This window comes from Coregonus lavaretus, assembly GCF_964263955.1.
Source record: "Coregonus lavaretus genome assembly, chromosome: 8".
Lineage (NCBI taxonomy): Eukaryota > Metazoa > Chordata > Actinopteri > Salmoniformes > Salmonidae > Coregonus > Coregonus lavaretus.
The window spans coordinates 46,468,761-46,492,986 of record NC_139995.1 but is presented as its reverse complement, the minus strand read 5'-3'; the positions used below and the strand labels follow the sequence as shown (position 1 = coordinate 46,492,986).

At 43.4% G+C, this 24,226-nt stretch overlaps 2 protein-coding genes across 2 annotated transcripts; one reads left to right on the top strand and one right to left on the bottom strand.

Annotated features, from left to right (window-relative positions):
- Positions 1 to 1,801: 1,801 nt before the first annotated feature.
- On the bottom strand, positions 1,802 to 23,246 carry LOC311133309 (WD repeat-containing protein 1-like). The gene is made up of 15 exons (XM_084166810.1): positions 23,124 to 23,246; positions 22,235 to 22,356; positions 21,933 to 22,023; positions 21,498 to 21,645; positions 20,634 to 20,814; positions 13,497 to 13,574; positions 12,887 to 12,967; positions 10,367 to 10,600; positions 9,764 to 9,851; positions 9,073 to 9,229; positions 7,931 to 8,018; positions 7,627 to 7,737; positions 3,753 to 3,926; positions 3,337 to 3,481; positions 1,802 to 2,729 (listed from the first exon to the last, which is right to left on the bottom strand). Exons 1-15 carry the CDS (start codon positions 23,137 to 23,139, stop codon positions 2,623 to 2,625), a joined length of 1,821 nt encoding a protein of 606 aa, XP_084022936.1. The 5' UTR covers positions 23,140 to 23,246; the 3' UTR covers positions 1,802 to 2,622.
- Positions 15,574 to 17,424, top strand: LOC311133577 (neuroepithelial cell-transforming gene 1 protein-like). Its single transcript, XM_084167085.1, has one exon. It carries the CDS (start codon positions 15,700 to 15,702, stop codon positions 17,365 to 17,367), a length of 1,668 nt encoding a protein of 555 aa, XP_084023211.1. The 5' UTR covers positions 15,574 to 15,699; the 3' UTR covers positions 17,368 to 17,424.
- Positions 23,247 to 24,226: the final 980 nt, after the last annotated feature.

Genomic DNA, 24,226 nt, shown 5'->3' with positions numbered 1-24,226 from the left:
GCTGAGACGCTAGTCTAAGACAACATCACCTCCACCCTCCGACACAAACTACCCTCTCCAATTCGCGTACTGCCCTGACAGATCCACAGATGACGCAATCGCCATTGCACTGCACAGCTTCCTCACCCACCTGGACAAAAGGAATGCATGTGTGAGGATGCTGTTCATCGACTACAGCTCGGCCTTCAATTCATTAGTGCTCTCTAAGCTCACAGCCCTGCGACTGAACTCATCCCTATGCAATTGGACTCCTGGACTTCCAGCGGGCCACCCCCAGGTGGTGAACGTAGGCAACACGGGGGCCCCACAAGGGTGCGTCCTCAGTCCCCTCCTGTACACGCATGACTGCGTGGCCTCACGCAGTTCCAACTCCATCAAGTGGAGTTGGAATTGTGCCAGGTAAAAACAACCTGTCCCTCAACATCAGCAAAACAAAAAAAAGGAGCTGATTGTGTACAACGGCCCCGTTGATGTACTGGGCATGCCCCCATCCTCATCAACGGGCCGTTGTGGAAGATTCCTCAGTGTGCACATCTCTGAGAAGAAAAAAATGGTCAAACCACACGGCCACCGTGGTGAAAGAAGAAATTACACCCAGTCACTACAAACGACACAGGCGTCCTTCCTAACTCAGTTGCCAGAGAGAAATTTTAAAATCAGTTAGAGTTAAATGGCTGTGATTGGAGACAACTGAGGATGGATCAACATTGTAGTTACTCCACAATACTAACTTAAATTAAAGTGAAAAGGAGGAAGCCTGTGCATAATTAAAATATTCCAAAACATGCATCCTTTTGCAATAAGGCACTAAAAGTAAAATTGCAACAAAAAAAATGTGGCAAAGAAATTACCTTCATGTCCTGAATACAAAGCATTATGTTTGAGGCAAATCCAACACAACTCTTCATATTTTCAAGCATGGTGGTGGCTGCATCATGTTATGGGTATGCTTGTCATCGGCAAGGACTATGGAGTTTTTAGGATAAAAGAAACAGAACTAAGCACAGGCAAAATCCTAGAGGACAACCTGGTTAGTTTGCTTTCCAACAGACACTAGGAGACAAATTCACCATTCAGCAGCAATAACCTAAAACACAAGGCCAAATCTACAATGGAGATGCTTACAAAGACGACATTGAATGTTCCTGAGTGGCTTAAAAATCGGCAAAAAGATTATATGGCAAGACTTGAAAATGGTTGTCTAGCAATGATCAATAACCAACTTGACAGAGCTTGAATAATTTTAAGTATAATGCGCAAATATTGTATAATCCAGGTGTGCAAAGCTCTTAAGAGACTTATCCAGAAAAGACTCACAGCTGTAATCACTGCCAAAAGGTGATTCTAACATGTATTGACTCAGGGGGTTGAATACTAATCTAATCAAGATAAACCCCTATTTTTCTTTTACACAAATGTTAAGGATTTTTTCTTGTACTTTAACGTGAGTATTGTGTGTAGATCATTGACATAAAATGACAATTAAATCCATTTGATCTATTTTAATCCCTTTTTAGATTTATTTTAAGGCAGCATAATGTGAAAAATGTTAAAAAGGGGCTGTAGACTTTCTATAGGCATTGTATGTGAAAGTAATTGAGATATTTGAAATATTATCTGAACCCAGGTCTGGTACCTGTTGACTTAAATCATTCCACTAAAGCTAGTTGGCATTGGCTAGTGAAACTACCGCTAACTTCCTTCCTACTGCACGCAGAGACATAAAAATGGTATCCACCATTAATTGCCAGAACCTCGCAGTATCCCTTTAAACAAGAGCAGCACGAAATGGACAAGTTGCTAGAAATGAATATTTTTTTATTTATTATTGTCAATAATATTATGAATCATATCCACTCTTAGGAAAAAGCGGAAGCATCAAAAAAATAACAAGTGAGATACGGGAGCATTGTGAGGCAAAACGAAAAAGTACAGGAGCTTCATTGAATACACAGCATTTCGATTGTACACATGATTAATTTAGCGTTTTAAGTTCCTACATTGCTCCCCCAATCACATCTGTTCCAACTAGAAATCATTCTGAATGACATTGACGTTATGTGTCAAAGAAAGACGAGGCAAAAAAAGCTAAATACTCACTCCCATACAAATGGTAACATCAACCTCGGCTGAAACCATGAACTAATAGGCAAGCACAATCGGAGGGCCATTCATTCTCAACTCAATCCCATTCAGGAATGCAACTGAAACATACCTCCATTTTTCAATTATTTTTTCCCCATAAATATTCTTTCATTCAGAGTTAGAGTTGAGATGAAATGTCCCTCCAACCACACAGACAGGCATTTCAGTTTGAACTGAGATAAGGCTGTTGCCTCTGGAATGTTGAGCTTACAATTGGTTTTCTTGACCAGAATCAATGCTGCTTTTTGGGTTCTTTTTCTTTGTTCGTGCATGAGTGAACCGTTTAAAAGCATCAAAGAAAAAGATTGCGTTGGGATTCTTGTTTTAGATAAGCTTTTCCCTGCAATGACCGACAATTGACAATTTCAGGGGTTGCTGACAAGAGACCATCAATTAGATACATAAAATATTATACGAGTAAGAGGGAGAGAGAGGTCTACAGTAGTCCTTGTCCCTAATGATCCGGTCTTGCACAGATCAGAATTTAAGAGTCCACTGCTTGATGCTGGCGTCATGGGAGGTGGTCACTAGAGTGTGCGCATCTAGCCAGGCCAGGCCACTGACATGGTGCAACCTGTGGGCGTCTGAAAAAGGATGGGAGAACAGTCATTTTACAGTGACACTAGCTATCAAGAGATGTGATGAGACTAAAATTTTTGAATTGGCCGTGAATATACAGTATGTGTTGCTGCTAAAACTAGAGCATGTGGTTTTCAACTGGAGAGTGTGAGCATTTGAATGTATTCCTAGAATAATGGTGTCCAAGCAGGCTACTACCATCTAGTGGTGGTGAAAATAATTACATTTGGGAAAATTCTGCAGCAATGGTAATACAAGATAAGATACTTCATCAATTGTCACAGAGACACTGAAAATGTGAATTTTTATATTTTCCCAATACCACCCCCCCCCCCCTTTTTGTAATGTTAACATTTGCTGTCCTGACAAAAATCTAACTACCCGCACAAAAAGGTAGATTTAGCTACCAGGTCAAAATGGTTGCTACAGAAAGATCAGCAGTTTAAAACCCCATCCCACAGTCGAGTGGTGACACATTATCCCTTCAACACCTTCAGTTTCCATGATTTCAAATATCTGAAAATGATAACAGAGAGGATTTAAATAACTCCAGACACTTCTCTCTGTGTGCGCACACCCCCTTTTCTCTCGGGATGCTATTTTGGCCCTCACCTGGGATCTTCAGCCTCTTGTCTGCGTCATTCACTGTCCAAACGTAGACCATCATGTCCATCCCACCGCTGGCAAAGTGTTCGTTGTCGGGCGACCAGGCCAAGGTGACTACTTTCGCGTGGTGTCCATAAAAATCATTTTTCACCTGTAAAAAGGGGATAAACAGAAATGGATGCAGAATCCAACATGTAAAATAAAAAAAGTCTCCACTCACACTCAAATTGATGGGATGATTGTATGCATTACACTACCACCGATTGATATTGATAAACCCAGATGGCATTTGCTGTTCATTGGGCTTTAGGAATACATTTATTGTAAGATAATTCTAGCATTCAGGACAATCAATATGGCACATGTTAATATTAGGCTCTTTTTGCAAGTTTTGCTTGAGATGGATGCGCGAGACTGCATACCGAGTAATCATCCGCCACTGTGAAAACTGTGACGACCTTCTTCTCGTCAGTGACGGCCAGGTAGGCTCCGTCTTTGGAGTAGGCCATGTCTGTGACTGGCCCCTTGGCCTCCACGCTCTTCCCCTCATCCTTCAGAGTATTGCCTTGGACGGAATACAATCGGACCTTCCCATCCTGCCGGGAGGAAGGAGAGAGAAATACTAAAGGACAAGGGGAGATATTGAGTAGTTGGATCCGACCCACACCTAAATAAAACCAGTGATCAGTTGAACAACAGTGTCAGTTCCGAAGAGTTTCATAGCACTGGTTTATAGTGCGGAGTGGCTGTGGATCCGACTTGTTGGGATCCTTAGTCAGCTGCACTAAAAGATCCGGAGCTTCTGCACATCACGTTAAATGCATGTGTATATCAGGCTACTCAGGCAAACGGTCATGGTGCTCGTTTGAGTCAGCTTTGATCTAACTTGAATGTCTGCAAGATCACACAATGAACACAGTATTCATAACAGAACCAAATAGCATAGTTTAACGTTATTGTAAGACACAGACACCACATTTCACTCTCATTTGGCCAAAACCCAACAGCGCGCCACTAGGCAAAATACTCAGGTAGTCGGCTATGCTACAGTTGTTAACGCCAATCTGCTCTAAAACTCGTTCACTTCATAATTCGAAACACTGTTTAACTCCAAGAAGATCTAAATGCATATCCCCATAAAACTGATTGCGATCAAATGGTTACTATGCAGAATGATGCTGCATGGATGTTTTACCAGCAGAACTTGAAGAATTATCCTGCCCGATTGAATGCGGTGGTGTTTTCGTCTTACATTAACGTAAAACTATGCTATTATATTTGTTTCTGTTATGAATACTGTGATCCCTATTAGAGCTGTAACGGTGACCATATTACCGCCACACGCCAGTCATGACCGCAGTAAAATTGCACATGACCGTTGAGGCCTAATGGCCTGGTACTCAGGGCTCTATTGTCCCTCTAATCACTGACATCAACGCAAATGCAATCAAAAATCACAAACTCTTATCATCAAAACAGTATCGTGCTTTTAAAACTCACCTCACTGTGATGATCAATTTGAAGAAAACATTTCAACAGCAGGTTGAAACAGTGTAAAACATGGTCTTTGTGGATGTTTCTAAAGGTGATGATTAATTCCAAAACAACCATATGCATATTAGAGCTTATAAATAGGCTTACAATTATTAGTGAATTTGTATTTGATTTTGAATAATAATAGGGCATTTAGTATCATTAATTGGGTGACATTACCTTTAGCTACAGAATCTCTCACCACCGTGCGTTTCCATCTCCTCCTTGCTCTCCTTTATTCCTTTATCGAGCGCGTAGAGGCGCTGTCAAAAGTTTAGTGAAAAGTTTAGTTGCGAAAACATCGATGTTCCCGAACAGATTTCACTTGGTTTCCCAAATGAAGCACTGAGTAGCTGCAGGAATAGGGTTGAGATCCCATGGCATAGAGTTTGGGGCGGAATATCACCTGTCGCGCTGCGAGACCATGCTCCTCAAACAGTGGTTAATGCTTATTATACAACGGGTGGGTCTAATCCTGATTGGTTAAAACAGCGTTCCAGCCGGTGTCTATTCCACAAATGACCACCAGCTAAATCTATGATGTTAAAATGCCTATTTACACTGTTCTGTCTGACTGCGCAATCCACTGTCATCAACCCAGTCAGGCACTTTATAAACTTGATCTCCACTATAAAAAGCATCTAGACATTATCTCACATTTCTTTTAGACTAACATTTAGTTTTCAACATTGGAGATTTGTATAAACCTTGCTGTTTGTCTCTCCGACATTTGCAACATTGTTTCAATATTCAAATTCGATCTCCTGCTGTCCCATAGTATTGAACGTGTCGGGAGTCAGGACGAGACAGAAAGGCGTTTCTCAGCCAGTCGAAATCATGAATCAGCTGGCATCATTTTTATGGATATATACAATAAAAATGTCCATTGAAAAAAGGTAAAACAAAAACGCAGCTAATGTGCAGTCTTTCCAGCTTCAGTTTGAAACGATTGTGTTACTGTAGCTGTGTTGTTGGCTAGCTCCTCTGAACAACAGTGTCCTGACGAGTGAGCACATTCTCTATGCCAGGCGAAATCACACCTCATTAGCTCATTGTTATGGATGTATCCAAATAAATGTCACTAGAAAAACAGCTTAAACAAATGCAAATGGAGCAAGCAGGCAAGGGATAAGAACGTTGCCAGCCAGTAGGGCAATGGAACATTTAGAATGAATGACTGGGTCGCGTCTCTAGTAACCCTAGATGTGTCGGGACTATGTCTTGTGGAAGGATGAAATGGTACGAATAGATTAATCAAAATAAAGTTAATTAAAATATGTCAATCATTATTTGAATATGTTGGTAACCCATTGTATAAAAGTGATAATGCCATCGAAGCCGGTGTTTGTTGGATATATTGGCAAGGGTGTTGTTAGGCCCGAGACAAAGTCGAGGGCCGACAAACCGTGCCAATATATCCAACAAACACCGGCTTCTCTGGCATTATCACTTAAGTGTTAAATAAGTGTTCTTACATTTATTTCTCAGCTGCTCATATTAAGCACATGCTCCGCTATAAAACCGAAGAAGCCTACCCAGCATCATTGAAAGACGGACCGGTGGGAATGCGCGCCCCTCATTCACTATTCGAGTGCAAACGGATTATGTATTTTTTCACAGTGCCCCTGTTTCTGCCCCTTTGTTAAGGGGCCATTCTAAATAGAAACACATTTTACATATTAGTAAAGACAAGATTCAATTGAGAATAATCTGTTGGGTGAAAATATAAAATCACTTGATGAGTGAACAGCTGTGCAGCCTGAGGCAAGGAACAGAGCAAGCTTTTTTCTTTGCCTATAGTCGCATCATGCAGCCCATACACGTTTTGATTTCTAAGACATTCTAAGGTTTGTATCATTCACAACTAAAGTTGCTAAATAACTCTAAATCCAGCATATAGGACCTGTTTCAAATGATCACTTACGCTCAACATAGCCACTTCATATGCGCAATCGCTCTGGAATGGGAAAAATATCCTTTCTATTTTATTCAGTTAAGTTCAATTCTGTTCTTCTTACTATAAAACCATATAATATAAAATGGCATGAGCCTTATAAGCATATCTTGTCAGCTAAATGAACAAGCCTACAGCCTATGGCATAGAGCATATCCAGATAACATACAGTAGGCCAACTCATATTCGGTTCTTCTGAAATACATTTTCTTCATATCATAATGTTTCTTTAGACCTGACTACAATAAATAATGGAATTATTGTGATGGTGTATATTACATTTATTTATTTGACCTTTTTTTTTTTTATGTAGATGTTCCAAAGGCATGCGTGGAGGCCTGGAGATGCTAAACGTGTTTATGTTAATTAACAGTCAATTACCATGAGACCGGCAGGCTTTCGCATGACAATAGCCGGCCGACAAGATTATGACCACCACAGCCCTAATCATTATGTGATCTTGCAGACACTGATTCAGCTTTGATCTAACTTTATTAAAAACGAGCACCATTTGCCTGAGTAGCCCATTCTCTGAGTAGAGAACATACACATGTGCAGGAGGGTCAGGAAGCTCAGGTTCTTTGAGTGTGGAGGACTTAAGATGTCGAAAAAGTCAGAGCCGCAGCCAAGGCCTTAATAGCGCCCGATGCAAGTTCTTAAACATAACGTTAGAATGCATGACGAAATATAACTCAGGGCATGGTCAAATAGACCTTGACATTCTATTCTTTCGGATCCCACACTACTTCTGATCCAACACTAAGCTATAATAGTTCCAGTTCAAATGAAGTTGCTATATGTAGACTTACTGCCCCACCCACTGCCACAGTGCTGCCCCCTGGGTGGATGGCTCCCGCTTCCGGCTCGTAGTCCAGACTGTCCAGCGTGAACACCTTCTTCTGGTCCTTCAGCAACACCACCTGACGACCGCACACAGTCAATATTAACACTATCCAGAACAGACAAGCCACAGGCCCATTCTGACAGTAAATGTAATTGTGTCACCCATTTATGAATGACATGACTTATTTATTTTGGACACCCAACACTGTCTACCATACTATGATGCCTGAATGACAGATGAGTTGGCACACATTAGGAGAGGACTTTTACCTGTCCGATGCACACGGCCAATGCGAGCCCCCCTGTTGCTACGGAAACATGTTTAGGCTGGATGTCCATCTTTACCAGGTTAGAAGCACTGCAAAAACAAACTGTTAGTAACCACATTTCCATCCACAGTACCCTTTCCTTTTCAATCAAATGTATTTATAAATCCCTTCATACATCAGCAGATGTCACAAAGTGCTTATACAGAAACCCAGCCTAAAACACCAAAGAGCAAGCAACGCAGAAGCACGATGACTAGGAAAAACTCCCTAGAAAGGCAGGCTCCTAGGAAGAAACCTAGAGAGGAACCAGGTTATTCTGGCTGTGCCCAGTAGAGATAAGAGTACATGGCAATTAAGGCCAGATCGTTCTTCAAGACGTTCAAACGGTCATAGATGACCAGCAAGGTCAAATAATCAGTGGTTATAGAGGGTGCAACACGTCAGCACCTCAGGAGTAAATGTTAGTTGGCTTTTCATAGCCACGCATTCAGAGGTCAAGACAACCGGTGAGAGCGAGAGGTTCGAAACAGCAGGTCCAGGACAAGGTTGCATGTCCGGTGAACAGGCGATGTCAAATACAATGCATTCGGAAAGTATTCAGACCCCTTGACTTTTTCCACCTTACAGCCTTAGTCTAAAATGGATTAAATAAATAAAAATTCCTCAATCTACACGCAATAACCCATAATGACAAAGCGAAAACAGGTTTATAGAAATTTTTGCACATTTCTTAAAAAATAGAAAACTGAAATATCACATTTACATAAGTATTCAGACCCTTCACTCAGTACTTTGTTGAAGGACCTTTGGCAGTGATTACAGCCTCGAGTCTTCTTTGGTTTTGATTACATACATTTTTTCCAGAATGCACTGTATACATGTCACTACTGGTTTACAAATGAACATACTGAAAGTACGACATCACAACTGCTCTAGCTTGTCCAATGACAGTGAACCTTAAAAGGAAGCAGTATTATTACAAAGCTACCCTCACTAGAATTAAGAGAGAACTAAGAAATTCAGAATAAATATTTCAGTGAAATCTCTCATGTCTTTTAATCTCATCAGCATAAGTCCCAAATCCCACACTATGCTAAGTGCGCTTGTGGTCTTCTACCCTAAGTAGAACACTTCTGGACCCACCTGTATTCTTTCTTGGTCATGCTTGTGAAGCGAACCGTGTCATCCATGCTGCAGGTCACCAGCTGGTCGGCCTCGTCCACCACCATCTTGGTGACCAGGTTGCTGTGGCCCTTCCCTGAGAAGCAGTCGTTCTCCCCGGTCTCTGCATCCCAGTAATGTGGAGGCCACAGTTAAGGATCGTCTGACTGACACCAGGAGAGGGCAGCGGAGCGGATCTTAACATGAGCTTAAATAACGCAAGGGACCATAACATTGATGGTGTGGGCCTCTTGTTAATAATAAATAATAATAATATGCCATTTAGCAGACGCTTTTATCCAAAGCGACTTACAGTCATGCGTGCATACATTTTTGTGTATGGGTGGTCCCGGGGATCGAACCCACTACCTTGGCGTTACAAGCGCCGTGCTCTACCAGCTGAGCTACAGAGGACCACATTAAACTAACAGACAAGGACATTAGCAGCAGTTATGTGCACTACATTTGTAGTGGAACCTAAGCAGACATGGCTATTACGTTTAATGTGAGTCTTCATTGTGACCAATTTATTAGCCTCCTTGCATTTCAAATGCCAACCACCTAGATAAGTCCCATTCATTCAGGGGAAATGGACTCTGCAGAAAGCACAGTTCATCATTAACAGGCCTCAGTGTTGACACAGCATGCCTTCATCTTCCCAGTGAAAGGATATTGATGTGCCCGTCATGGCTGCCCGAGTAGATGTAAGCCCGCCCCTCATTTTTGTGAACTGTCAAGGACTGAATGGATTTGCTGTGACCCTGTAAGGCACATAATGAGAGATTTATTGTTTAGCACACTGTCAAATAGTCGAGAAAAACATTAATTCTGTTTGACTCAAAAGCATCGCAGTTATGATACTTTGAGTTTTGGCACGAATTCAGCATTTCTAATCAATTAGAAATTTAATCGGTCTCCAGAAAACTGTCAAATGAACTATTGAATTTTGATGAATGCTGATAAAACCACTTGTATGCCATCTCCTTTCTTGTTACTGAACTACTTGCTTGTGTTGAGTAACAAGTGACCTGAAGACAACTTTATGGAAGATTTTGTGATCAGGATAAAGATAATGTTCATAGATAGCTTATCATGATAAGTCAGCTAGGTACCATTTCTGGACAGAGCGTCAATATCAGGAGATTAAGCCTGCCAGTTGTGTCCAAATTGTTTTTTTTGTGGGGTTTTTAAAACTGGATCCCCAACTCTAAGATGTTCACACTACACTATATTACATTCTGAAAACAGTGTAGTGTGAAAGAAGCTTTAGGCGGACCTTGATGGTGCGGAGTGGCCGGTCGGGGTTGCTCTTGTCCAGGTAGTTGATGTAGCCCGACAGGGAGACGCTGAGCAGGTGGTCCTTCTGCCACAGGCAGCCCAGCTGCTGGTCCATGACGTCGGCGCCCATGTTGAAGGTGGTGAGGGCCGTGCTGGTGCCCACGTCCCACAGCTTCACAGTCTTGTCACCTGAGGCAGAGATGAGCTGGGAGCTATCAGGGCTCCAGCTCACCTGAAGGAGAACAGAGGGAAGGAGTGGACCAGGGTTCACAAATGGGAGGCATCGCGTCACTGTCGGTTATCACAATGCTTTCAGAAGAAACCTGTGCCGCTATAGTTTCTCTTTGGTAATGCAAAATGTACAGTCCCATGCATTTTATTTAGCAGTTGGCTAAGTAAGCATCACTACGGTCTTCCTGAGACCTGAAGTACAGTCACCCTGGAGCTAGACATTCCAACACTGCATTGCAGAGTATGTCATGTTGTGGGTTAGAATCCCGGGTCCGATATGCCAGTGACGGGCTACATTATATACAGTTGAAGTCGGAAGTTTACATACACTTAGGTTGGAGTCATTCAAACTCATTTTTCAACCACTCCACACATTTATTGTTAACAAACTATAGTTTTGGCAAGTCGGTTAGGACATCTACTTTGTGCATGACCAGTAATTTTTCCAACAATTGTTTACAGACAGATTATTTCACTGTATCGCAATTGCAGTGGGTCAGAAGTTTACATACACTAAGTTGATTGTGCCTTTAAACATGTCATGACTTTAGAAGCTTCTGATAGGCTAACTGACATCCTTTGAGTCAATTGGAGGTAGACCTGTGGATGTATTTCAAGGCCTACCTTCAAACTCAGTGCCTCTTTGCTTGACATCATGGGAAAATCAACAGAAATCAGCCAAGACCTCAGAAAAAAAATTGTAGACCTCCACAAGTATGGTTCATCCTTGGGAGCAATTTCCAAACGCCTGAAGGTACCACGTTCATCTGTACAAACAATAGTACGCAAGTATAAACACCATGGGACCACGCAGCCGTCATACCGCTCAGGAAGGAGACGCGTTCTGTCTCCTAGAGATGAACGTACTTTGGTGCGAAAAGTGCAAATCAATCCCAAAACAACAGCAAAGGACCTTGAAGATGCTGGGGGAAATAGGTACAAAAGTATCTATATCCACAGTAAAACAAGTCCTATATCGACAAACTGAAAGGCCGCTCAGCAAGGAAGAAACAACTGCTCCAAAACCGCCTTAAAAAAGCCAGACTACGGTTTGCAACTGCACATGGGGACAAAGATCGTACTTTTTGGATAAATGTCCTCTGGTCTGATGAAACAAAAATATAACTATTTGGCCATAATGACCATTGTTATGTTTGGAGGAAAAAGGGGGTTACTTGCAAGCCAAAGAACACCATCCCAACCGTGAAGCACGGGGGTGGCAGCATCATGCTGTGGGGGTGCTTTGCTGCAGGAGGGACTGGTGCGCTTCACAAAATAGATGGCATCATGAGGAAGGAAAATTATGTGGATATATTGAAGCAACATCTTAAGACATCAGTCAGGAAGTTAAAGCTTGGTTGCAAATGGGTCTTCCAAATGGACAATGACCCCAAGCATACTTCCAAAGTTGTGCCAAAATGGCTTAAGGACAACAAAGTCAAGGTATTGGAGTGGCCATCACAATTCCCTGACCTCAATCCTATAGAAAATGTGTGGGCAGAACTGAAAAAGCATGTGTGAGCAAGGAGGCCTACAAACCTGACTCAGTTACACCAGCTCTGTCAGGGCCAAGATTCTCCCAACTTATTGTGGGAAGCTTGTGGAAGGCTACCCGAAACGTTCGACCCAAGTTAAACAATTTAAAGGCAATGCTACCAAATACTAATTGAGTGTATGTAAACTTCTGACCCACTGGGAATGTGATTAAATAAATCATTATATTATTATTCTGACATTTCACATTCTTAAAATAAAGTGGTGATCCTAACTGACCTAAGACAGGGAATTTTTACTAGGATTAAATGTCAGGAATTGTGAAAAACTGAGTTTGAATGTATTTGGCTAAGGTGTATGTAAACTTCCGACTTCAACTGTACACACAGTCTAATTATGTCGTTATACTGCTTCACCAATTCAAATTCCTGGAAATCAAATATTGTTGGGGCATGCTAAGTGAAATTTCGAGGAGTGATGTTTTAAAATGTGGGGGATACAAGAAAGTCTCGCTTCTTTTTCACAGGAACACATTGCACTTCTAATTTGAAAAGGAAAGCATCCATTTAGTTTGTTTACGTTCAAGTCCTCTAGCAACTGCATGGCAGCTTTAATCTTGACTGGGTGTTCACCCCTCTCAGCAGTGAAGCCTGACGAGTTATGCTGAAGGATCAAAAGACTGAAGTTTCCATTCTCAGCAGGCTTAAGTAAAAAACCCATGACTACAAGTCTCAAACCACCAGGCAAAGTTGAACGAAAAGAGAAACTCCACAAAAGCTGTGGAGATACTTACGGCATAGACTCCTCCTTCGTGGGCCTTCGCACCGCCCAGAGCCCCAATCTTCTCGCCCGTCTTTCCGTCGTATAGGAAGATCTAGGAAAACAGGGTAATGTGACACTTCTAGTAAGAACCAGTACTGTAGGGTAAAATTGCATTTCAACATCCAGGTAGAAACACATCTGTCTACTACTGACCTACAGTCAGCAATTCTTGTGGGTTCACTAGAAAATCTCTGACGTAACGTGCTAATTCACAGCTGATTTCTACTGTACTTCTATTCCCCTCCACCACACACACTAAAATATACTGATCATGCCGTTTAATCAGCTTCTTGATATGCCACACCTGATGGGGTCATCTTGGCAAAGGAGAAATGCGCACAGAATTTGAGAGAATAAGCTTTTTGTGCATATGGAACATTTCTGGGATCTTTTATTTCAGCTCATGAAACATGGGACCAACACTTTACGTGTTGCGTTTATATTTTTGTTCAGTATAAAATAAAATTCTAGAAGAATTGAGACAGGCTGTCAATGTTCTACCGTCGGTCGTGGGTTCTGAGACCACCTTAGTGATGCTGGGTTCCTGACCATGGAGCAGCTCTGGTAGCTATTGGACTCACCTGACCATCAGCGCCAGCCGTACAGAAACGGTTCCCGTCTGGAGAGAAACGCACGCAGTTGACAAACCGGCTGTGGTCCTAGGATGGGAGAGATCGTTAGATACTTTTGGGCTTTTCCAAAACACAGGACTATTACTTAAGCCAGCTGCATAGAACTCTTGATTTTCTGGTTAATTTAAGAAAGCTCAATTTGTAGATTGGTTGTTGTCAAGCAATTATACCAAGTCTTTCTTGAAAATATGAAGTTACATGACTAACTCATTGACCCAGCTTTCTACAACTCCCTTCTCTTTTAAAGAGAATATACACAAACAGAAGGGACAACCTACTTCTGGAGACCCTTAGCGGAAATTCTTCTGTTGTTTCGTTACATAAGGCTCCCTTTTCAACCAGCAGTGACACCCATATAGTAGATCTCATAGAAGTCTCACTTGCCGTGTAGTCTCTGATGAAACTTCATGGGAACAAGCCTACACGGAGCTCAGACTGGCACCAACAAACCCAACAAGTGTTTTCAGCAGCAAGTCGGCGCAGTGCCAAAATACTTGATCTAAACGCAATGCTCTTATGGGACTAGTTGAATTAGATGTGCTTGAACAGAGACTGCAACATTCTGACAAACTGATAACACATTATCTTGCCTTGTTTGACTATTGAGACCACATATTAAAATTACTGATTGAAAGGTGTATCCCATTTGCGTCCTAACTAATAGACCAAATGGTATAATGTTCAGCACTACCATCTCTACAGCAGAAGAAATGTAATCTCTACTAGAGTGAGGTTGTGTGTTTAATAAAGTACCCGTTACAGGGGAATGTAAATGCTTTTTTGGGGGGGCTGGATCATGTTGTTGAATTGTATTGTAGTATGTTTTAATTCTGTAACGTATTGATTGTTGCTGCCTTCTTGGCCAGGTCTCCCGTGAAAAAGAGAGACTCTGGGTCTCAATGGGCTTTTCCTGGTTAAATAAATAATGACAGTAGAGTAAACGGGCCTATGAACAGTGTGTTTGTTTATTTTTCAGCTCATTGCTAGGGTTTCCGTGATTTGTGAATATAGGCCAAAGCCAGCCATTTAGCTCTACCCAAATTAAACAAAAACATTTATTTTTATTGGGGCCGTCTCCCCCCTTACCATATTTTTTGCTAAATTGGCCTATAGGACTAAAATGTAAATTTGTAAGCACTGAATGTGTATGGCTTGGCCCAAGGTGGTAGCCTGTAGCGAACCCAAGTCAAGACACACAGCATTCCAAAAGTTTCTTGCTAAAAAGGGCATTTTGTGGGAAAGCTGACTGCTCCAAAACAGGTAGTGTTTGATAGGCATAATGCACCGAAAAGTTTTCGAAAAGGATGTTTATTTAATAAATTGAGGTCGTAGACTGTACTTCCCCTTTTCACGCTTTCAAAATGTAGGAATGCGGTTGACAATTAAACCCTGATTTTCTAGGGGACGTGGATTATGTAACATGTGAATGTACATAAAACACTGATACTGTGAAAACAAACTGAGAACCATTAAAAAAAAGTAGCCAAGAATATACAGTGCATTCGGAAAGTATTCAGACCCCTTGACTTTCCACATTTTGTTACGTTACAGAATTATTCTAAAAAAAGATATTACTTTTTCCCCCTCAATCTACACACAATACCACATAATGAAAGAAACAGGTTTTTAGACATGTTTGCACATTTATCCCCCCCAAAAAATGAAATATCACATTTTACATAAGTATTCAGACCCTTTCCTCAGTACTTTGTTGAAGCACCTTTGGCAGCGATTACAGCCTCGAGTCTTCTTGGGTATGACGCTACAAGCTTGGCACACCTGTATTTGGAGAGTTTCTCCCATTCTTCTCTGCAGATCCTCTCAAGCTCTGTCAGGTTGGATGGGAACGTCACTGCACAGCTATTTTCAGGTCTCTCCAGAGATGATCGATCGGGTTCAAGTCTGGGCTCTGGCTGGGCCACTCAAGGACATTGAGACTTGTCCCGAAGCCACTCCTGTGTTGTCTTGGCTGTGTGCTTAGGGTCGTTGTTGTTGTCGTCGTTGTTGACCAAAGTCTAGAATGAGAGAGCAGTAGTGTGTGGAGTTTTCTGAAGTCCCATAGCGGAGCAAGAAGAAGAGGAATAGAGGGGGACATCATTTGAAGACTAACTGGATATAGCAGAAACCTTGTTGGATTTTTTAACTCAAAGCTATGGTGGCTTACGATGAACTGGGTAGCTTGGTGACTATCAAACGGACTCTACAAGCTATAGACGGTCAGAACCAAGCCAACAAAGAGTCCGAGGAACCCAGCAACAAGCTTGTCCGTCCTCTCGGCAGGGTGACCTCGCTGGCTAACCTCATCTCCCCCGTGAAGAATGGGGCCGTCCGGCGCGTCGGCCAGACCATCCAGTCCATGTCCTTCCGGGGCGATGGCAATGGTGGCAAGACGCCGGGCGTGCCCCAGAAGCCATGCAGCAAGGCGGCGGCGCCCACGCCGCCCAAGAGACGCAACAGCACGCTGTGGTCGGAGACATTAGACGTCCACCAGAAGGGCACCTTCTCCACCAAGGAGATCAAGAGACAGGAGGCCATATTTGAGTTGACTCGCGGAGAACAGGACCTGATTGAGGACCTCCAACTCGCACGCAAGGCGTACCACGACCCCATGCTGAAGCTGAGTATCATGTCGGAGGAGGAGCTGACCCATATCTTCGGGGACCTGGATGCCTACATCCCCCTCCACGAGGACCTGCTGGCCAGAGCCGCCGGCCCCGACGGCACCGTGGGACAGATAGGACAGATCGTCGTCAGCTGGTTGCCAGGGCTGAATGCATACCGAGATTACTGCAGTAACCAGGTGGCGGCCAAGGCCCTGTTGGACCAGAAGAAACAGGACCGGAGGGTGCAGGACTTACTGCAGCGCTGCCTGGAGTCTCCCTTCAGCAGGAAGCTGGACCTGTGGAGCTTCCTGGACATCCCCCGCTCCCGTCTGTTCAAATACCCCCTCCTGCTCAGAGAGATCCTCAAACACACAGCGCCCGAGCACCCCGACACGCCCCGCCTGGAGCAAGCAATCACCATCATCCAGGGTGTGTTGTCTGACATCAACATGAAGAAGGGGGAGTCAGAGAGCCAGTACTACATAGACAAACTGGAGTATCTGGACGACAGGCAAAGAGACCCGCGCATCGACCAGTGCAAGAGTCTGTTGTGTCACGGCGAGCTACGCAACAAGAGCGGAACAAAGCTGCACGTGTTCCTGTTCACAGAGCTGTTGGTAATGACCCGGTCTGTGACGAGGAACGAGCACCACTGTTTCCAGGTGTACCGGCAGCCAATCCCGGTGCAGGACTTGGTGCTGGAGGACCTACAGGATGGAGACGTCAAGATGGGTGGCTCCTTCAGAGGAGCATTCAGTAACTCCGACAAAGCCAAGAACATCTTCCGTGTGCGTTTCCATGACCCGTCTCAGGGCCAGTCCCACACGCTGCAGGTCAATGACGTCTTCCACAAGCAGCAGTGGCTCAACTGCCTGCGCAGCGCCATCTCCGTCCACCACCCCGCGGACGCCGCTGTCACCACACCCGCCTCCTCCCCGGCAGCCGACGCCCACTCCAAGCGGCGCTCCTCCAAAATCTCCGCCATCATCCACACGGAGGAGACCGATGAGAACTGCCCTCTGACGCCCCCAGGTGCAACGTCCGCCCCCAGTTCGCCATGCGGGGACGAGACCCCCAGCCCCACCTCAACGTCTCCCTCCTCCCGCTCCTCATCCTCCTCTTCATCACCACTATCCTCCCCGTCGCCCAAACACAAAACCAAAAAGGACAAGCGCTCCCTCTGTGCCTTAGGGAAGAGGAAGGAGACCATGGTGTAATTAGAGGAGGGGAGAAAATGGACTCCTGGGCGATCGGACAATATGTTTGTACATAAGGAGGGGGGGGGGGGGGGGGCTGGGTGTCCCCTCCCCGTGGGACTTTTATTTGTGTGTCTGTTTATTATTACAACAGTGTTTTGTGTTACTGTCCCCATTGGCAGCTATTTACTTTACCCTTCCATCCCTCCACTGTTTGGTTCTGTCCACAAAGGGGCTAAGTGCATACCATTCAGTATTCTGGAGAGGCCTGCTTGGCTTTCACTAATTCTATAAGGGAAGCATAACAAGAAGCAAACACACTCATGTTTTGGAGAGAAGTTGTGCATCTAGTCCTGTTTACTGTTTGATTTGTATTAAAACATTATTTTAGAATCATTTTTAAAAATTTAACTTTAACTCCTTTTATTTTATCAATCTGAATCTTACTGTAGCTCTATGTTTTAAAACAGCACTGTTTCTAGCTTTTAGCTGAAGTTATTTAAATGTTTTTGGGGATGTGGAGGTGGATAGAAGGGTAGAGTTCCCACAAAAGATGAGATGCATACGAAACATTAATTTGTTTCTTCCAGTTATTAGAACTGTTAAGGTCCCCTGGATTGATGAGGAATTGAAAAACTGTGTAGTTGAGAGAAATAAAGCAAAGGGAGTGGCAAATATGTCTGGCTTCACATCTGATTGGCAGACATATTGTAAATTATGTGACTAAACTGGGGCCCCATGTAGCTCAGTTGGTAGAGCATGGCGCTTGCAACGCCAGGGTTGTGGGTTCGTTTCCCACGGGGGGCCAGTATGAAAAATGTATGCACTCACTAACTGTAAGTCGCTCTGGATAAGAGCGTCTGCTAAATGACTAAAATGTAAAATGTAATGTAAAATGTTGTCCTGTTGGAAGGTGAACCGTCACCCCAGTCTGAGGTCCTGAATGCTCTGGAGCAGGTTTTCATCAAGGATCTCTTACTACTTTGCTCCGTTCATCTTTGCCTCGATCCTGACTCGTCTCCCAGTCCCTGCCACTGAAAAACATCCCCACAGCATGATGCTGCAACCACGCTTCACCGTGGGGATGGTGCCAGTATTCCTCCAGACGTGAAGCTTGGAATTCAGGCCAAAAGAGTTCAATCTTGGTTTAATCAGACCAGAGAATCTTGTTTCTCATGGTCTGAGAGTCCTTAAGTGCCTTTTGGGAAACGCCAAGCGGTCTGTCATGTGCATTTTACTGAGGAGTGGCTTCCGTCTGGCCACTCTACCATAAAGGCCTAATTGGTGGAGTGCTGCGGAGTTGGTTGTCCTTCTGGAAGTTTCTCCCATCTCCACAGAGGAACTCTGGAGCTCTGTCAGAGTGACCATCGGGTCCTTGGGCACCTCACTGACCAAGGCCCTTCTCCCCCCGATTGTTCCGTTTGTTCGGGCGGCAAGCTCTAGGAAAGGACTTGGTGGTTCCAAACATCTTCCATTTAAGAATGATGGAGGCCACTAGGTTGAGGACATTCAATGCTGCAGACATTTTTTGGTACCCTTCCCCAGATCTGTGCCTTGACACAATCCCGTCTCTGAGCTCTACAGACAATTCCTTCAACCTCATGGCTTGGTTTATGCTCTGACATGCACTGTCAACTGTGGGACCTTATATAGACAGGTGTGTGCCTTTCCAAATCATGTCCAATCAATTGAATTTACCACAGGTGGACTCCAATCAAGTTGAAGAAACATCTCAAGGATGATCAATGGAAACAGGATGCACTTGTGTTCAATTTCGAGTGTCATGGCAAAGGGTCTGAATACTTATGTAAATAAAGGTCTGTTTATTTTTAATAAATGTGCAACATTTTCTAAAAACCTGTTTTCGCTTTGTCATTATGGGGTATTGTGTGTAGATTGAGGAAAAATATTTATTTAATCCATTTTAGAATAAGGCTGTAATGTAACAAAATGTGGAAAAAGTCAAGGGGTCTGAATACTTTCTGAATGCACTGTAAATATATAGGCCCAAGACCAGAGTGTACTTCACCTTGACCACAATATGTTGGTTGCTGTTCTGGAACCCTCTTTAAAGTAGTGATGGGGTAAAAAAAAAAAATACAGTAGGATATTATTTTTGGGCTAGTCGGACGTACCTGCACCAAAACTCCAGTATTTGTCCTTCATAGCTTGCTCTCCATCTTCTTTTTAAATAGTGAGCCAATTTGTTTAAGCACTTTTATTTCCATGACTGATCAAAACTTGCTTTCTCATGGCTCGCTCTTGTCCCTCAGGAAAAACATATGGTGAGCAATATGTTTTGAACAACAAATCGCAAAATAAATGTGCAGTATCGAGTCGCAATACATAGACTTGTGTGAATCGTGATAGTCGAAATACATATCAGCACTAAAGTATCGTGGTAATATCCTATCATGAGGTCCCTGGCAATTTCCAGCCCTACATTAAAGCCTCAGAAATACTCAGCTTTTGTGTTTTAATAGAGAAATTCTGCAACATGTTGACCAGACTAATGCCACCAGCTCAGCACCACGAGCTAAGTGACCGAGACAGTGAAAATCTCCTTTCGCTCTTTTACAAGAAACCAAAGTTGCCTTGACTCCTACACACTGATGCTTCCATGGTCATCAAATGTATAGCTTCCGTCTGTGCTCACGACAGGGCTAACCAAGTGAATAAAGGTACATAGTATCAAAAGGCAATACTCATGAAAGAAAAAGGAAAAAACACTGGAGACCTGTAGGCAATTCTCTCCCAACCACATACCCCGATGGGACATTCAGAACAGATTCCCAAATTTCTTCAGAAACCTCAGACACATTGGCCTTTTCTAATTTGGGAAAAAGTCCGTAACCCGACAACCGATAAGTGGTCAAGTGGCGTGTCAAATAGTTAATAGGCAAACGGAAGACAGTCCTTCCCTCGTCGATAGCCTCCTTTTGGCGAGGAAGCGCAAGTATATCCTACCCGAGTCCTTTTGCGGAAGAGTTTTGAAATCTGCCACACCCCTTTGAAATCAGCGAATCGTAAATGCAAACATTTAAAAACGATATGCTACTAATCCTTTTATCTATAAAAATGTCTTGCACAACTAGCAACATTTATTACTTTCTACATTTATTTTGGGATTACACAATGTAATTTGCCTGATGATGCGCAATTGGAGTAATTTCATGCAAGCACATTTTCGTCCACTTTCCCTCTCCACCTCTGCTTGATTACCTTTTTCTAGGAGGAGGCCAGAGACGCACGAGTTGAGAATATCTCATTGAGAAAAGGCCACTCACTGTGCTTGAGAACTTGAACTTGAAAGGCGGTCCCTCGAAGAAGGCCCCACAGTTGTCATCACTGCCGGTGATGAGGCGGTAGGGGCGAGTCTGCTTGATGTCCACACTGTTGATGATTTTGGAGTGGCCTGAGATCTCTCCCACTGAGGAGCCAGTGTCCCACAGGAACACAGCCCCGAACCTGGAAGGAAGAACACACATTTACAAAGTGGGACAGGACGCGATGAACAACGTGCAGCGATTCACTAGACAGAAGCAAATAATTCACAAGTGTATAGGTGAGAGACATGCACCTTATCCAAGTTTTAGGGGAGTTATGAAAATCTGGGGTGAATGTTGTTTTTGTATTCATCTTCTGACATGTCCTGAAATCTCATTTTAAGGGGGTTCAAGCAATGATCAAGTCAAGTAATGGAATATTCAATTCATGTCAGATACTGGAATGTTCACAACAGGGTTAGCCACTAGGGTTCTGAGAGCTGTAGCTTTTGTTCCAGCCAAGCCCCAACATGCTGGGGACATGTTCAGAAGACACAAAAATGGGAGGAAACAATTTTAACACCTGAACAAACCCATTACGGATGTTAATTTTAGTTTCAGTCTTATGCCTACTGAACAACCCTGATTCGGCAGATCATGATTCCAGAATGTTATTGCTGATGTGGAACAAAGACCTGCACACACTGTAACGTGTTGTTGACATCTGACCTAAAGCTTATACAATCCTCAATGATGTACAACCACTGTTCGCCAAAGTGTAAATGCTGCACCGTTAGCAGGACCAGAGAGCTTATTTGGAAGATAACGGCGCAGACTCCATGTCCCTGTCCTGCTTGAGGTCTGAACTAGGCCCTACAGACTTACTTCTCACGTCCCTCTCCCACACAAGCAATCCTTTTGCTGTCCTCAGTCCAGGCAATGTCCTTGATTTTCCCCCCGAAAGGCTGGTACTCGTACTTCAGAAGGTGCTCCTTCTGGGTAGTGTCCCAGATACGGATCTTACCAGACACATCTGTAGGAAACATTATATTTGAACGTTGTGGATTTGGCATCACTACCATGAAAATGATCTCTGCCCATTTGGCTCTCTGCAAATGAGATATGTTCTCCAAAGAACCCACATGCATGAGAAGACTAGGTACAGGTCACTCTAGGTACAGGTCTTGTCACCATTCACAATTAAGACAAATCCATTACAAATTTACATACATTAACATGTAGTGTCTGTGCGCGGATCTATCAGTTACACATACATGTCAGTACATACACACAACAAGTAGGTCATAAATATCTAGCTACCTCCAGATGCAATATAGAAGCCACTGGGAGCGTACTTGGCAACAGTAACTTGATGAGGGTGCTCGGTGTAGATGTCAGCTATGGCAGGGTTCTGTCAGAGATTAAGGCAAAACTCTAACGTTAGTGCAGGTTCTCACACACAATATAGACTGGGAAAGAGGTTATATCCTTTAATAAATCTGACCAGCCCAGATCACACGTTTTACTGTACATGAACCCACCCAAATATAGGCCTATGAGTTTCAGGTTATCAGCTGCCAACAATGTGTCAGGTGATATGTTCATTAGATTTAAGGACTTACATCTATGTTCCTGATGATGACACTCTTCCCATTGGTGTAGAGGAAGTTGTTGCCTTTGGGATCCCCACCAAGGACTTTGGCGACTCCTCGTTCCATCTGCGGGAGGCTGGCAAATACATGCTCTGTGTGAACGACATGGAAGTGTATTATTATTATTATTATTATTATTATTATTATTGTCTAGGTTAGTCTAGGCATTGACCTATTTGGTTGGTAAATAACCCACACATCAAGATCAGCCTACAGTGGCTGTAAAAACGGACACAAATAAGAACTGTACTTCAATCAATTAATACAAACTAAATTGCACTGTAGCTTGTATTATGTAAGATGCCAGGCCATCGGAATGCATAGCAGACGACCTGTAAATAGCCTTCTGTCTCAAAGACAATACATAGGCCGACATCTACCTCTGCTTTTAGCTGATTAACTATCTACACGTTAGCAGATAAATGTATACTGTAAATTGTGTGCGACTGTGTACTCTACTTGCTAAAAGCACGCACACCCACCCACATTCTGTGACATGTCAACAATGCGTTGCATATTTCGTGCAGAAATTGAGATTTTGTTTATAGGAAATATGGCTATTTCAAAACCGAGTAGGTTCCCTTGCCAGCTCCATCCAATAAGAGGAAAGGCATCTCAATTATGAATGCGTGGCTATTTACCTAGTAACAGAAGAACACTAGCAGCGGCGTGATGTCTCAAGACAAGAAACGAGATTGAAAATTCAGAATGGGCGAGGTTAGTGTTTACACACGTAGTTAGCTAGCTAGCAGTTTCTCTCTGTGGTGAAGTACTTTATTTGTACTGATGAAACGATTAAAATGTCCATCTTTAATGTATATTCTTTCAAAAAGGAAAATAACTAATAAAAACGACTTACTCAATTCATAGGACATATTCGCTGATTTTGTATTAATTCCTCCGAATGAATGAAACGCCAAACCTCCCTTATCCACCGGCTGGTCTAGACTCTGCTAATCGCACAAACACGGAAGCGAACGCCACTCTCGGTATGCCTGGCTTTGCCCATATATAGTAAACTCGGCTTCGACGGGAGCAGCTGTCGCCCACTAGACTTGCGCTCACTTGCCTGTCGAGGAAATGACGTTTACTTGAATAGTCAAGTAATTCAAAGAAGACACCCAACAAGGAAAAACACACTTTACCTGAGGTTATGGAATCAATGTGATGACAAATAGGTAAAAATAATTATTTTAAAACCTAACACACTCACGCAGCTATGCAAGCATCAGCACTGCGGGAATGTGGGATCCCCAGCACAGGCGGCACCTTAATTTGGGAGGACGGGCTCATTGTAATGGCTGGAACGGAATTAATGGAATGGTATCAAACACATGGTTTCCATATTTTACATTTGAGTCATTTAGGATAGGGTCCTGGGGCCCCCCCTGGGTGCACGTTTTGGTTTTTGCCCTAGCACTACACAGCTGGTTCAAATAACCAACTCATCATCAAGCTTTGATTATTTGAATCAGCTGTGTAGTGCTAGGATAAAAAAAACTAAATGTGCACCCAGGGGAGGGCCCCAGGACCGAATTTGGGAAACCCTGATTTAGCAGACGCTCTTATCCAGAGCGACTTTACAGGAGCAATTAAGGTTAAGTGCCTTGCTCAAGGACACGTCGACAGATGTTTAATCGGCTCAAGGATTTGAACCAGCGACCTTTCGGTTACTGGCCTAACCCCTGTTTTCATACTATTCCATTCACTGACCAGTGGAGGCTGCTGAGGGGAGGACGGCTCATAATAATGGCTGGAACGGAGCGAATGGCATTAAACACATGGAAACCATGTGTTTGACGTATTTGATACCATTCCACTTATTCTGCTCCAACCATTACCACGAGCCAGTCCTCTCCAATTAAGGTGCCACCAACCTCCTGTGATTCACTCCATTCCAGCCATTGGTACCCAGCACATTCCAATGTGGGATCCCCAGGTATCCCTTTTGGTACCCAGGCC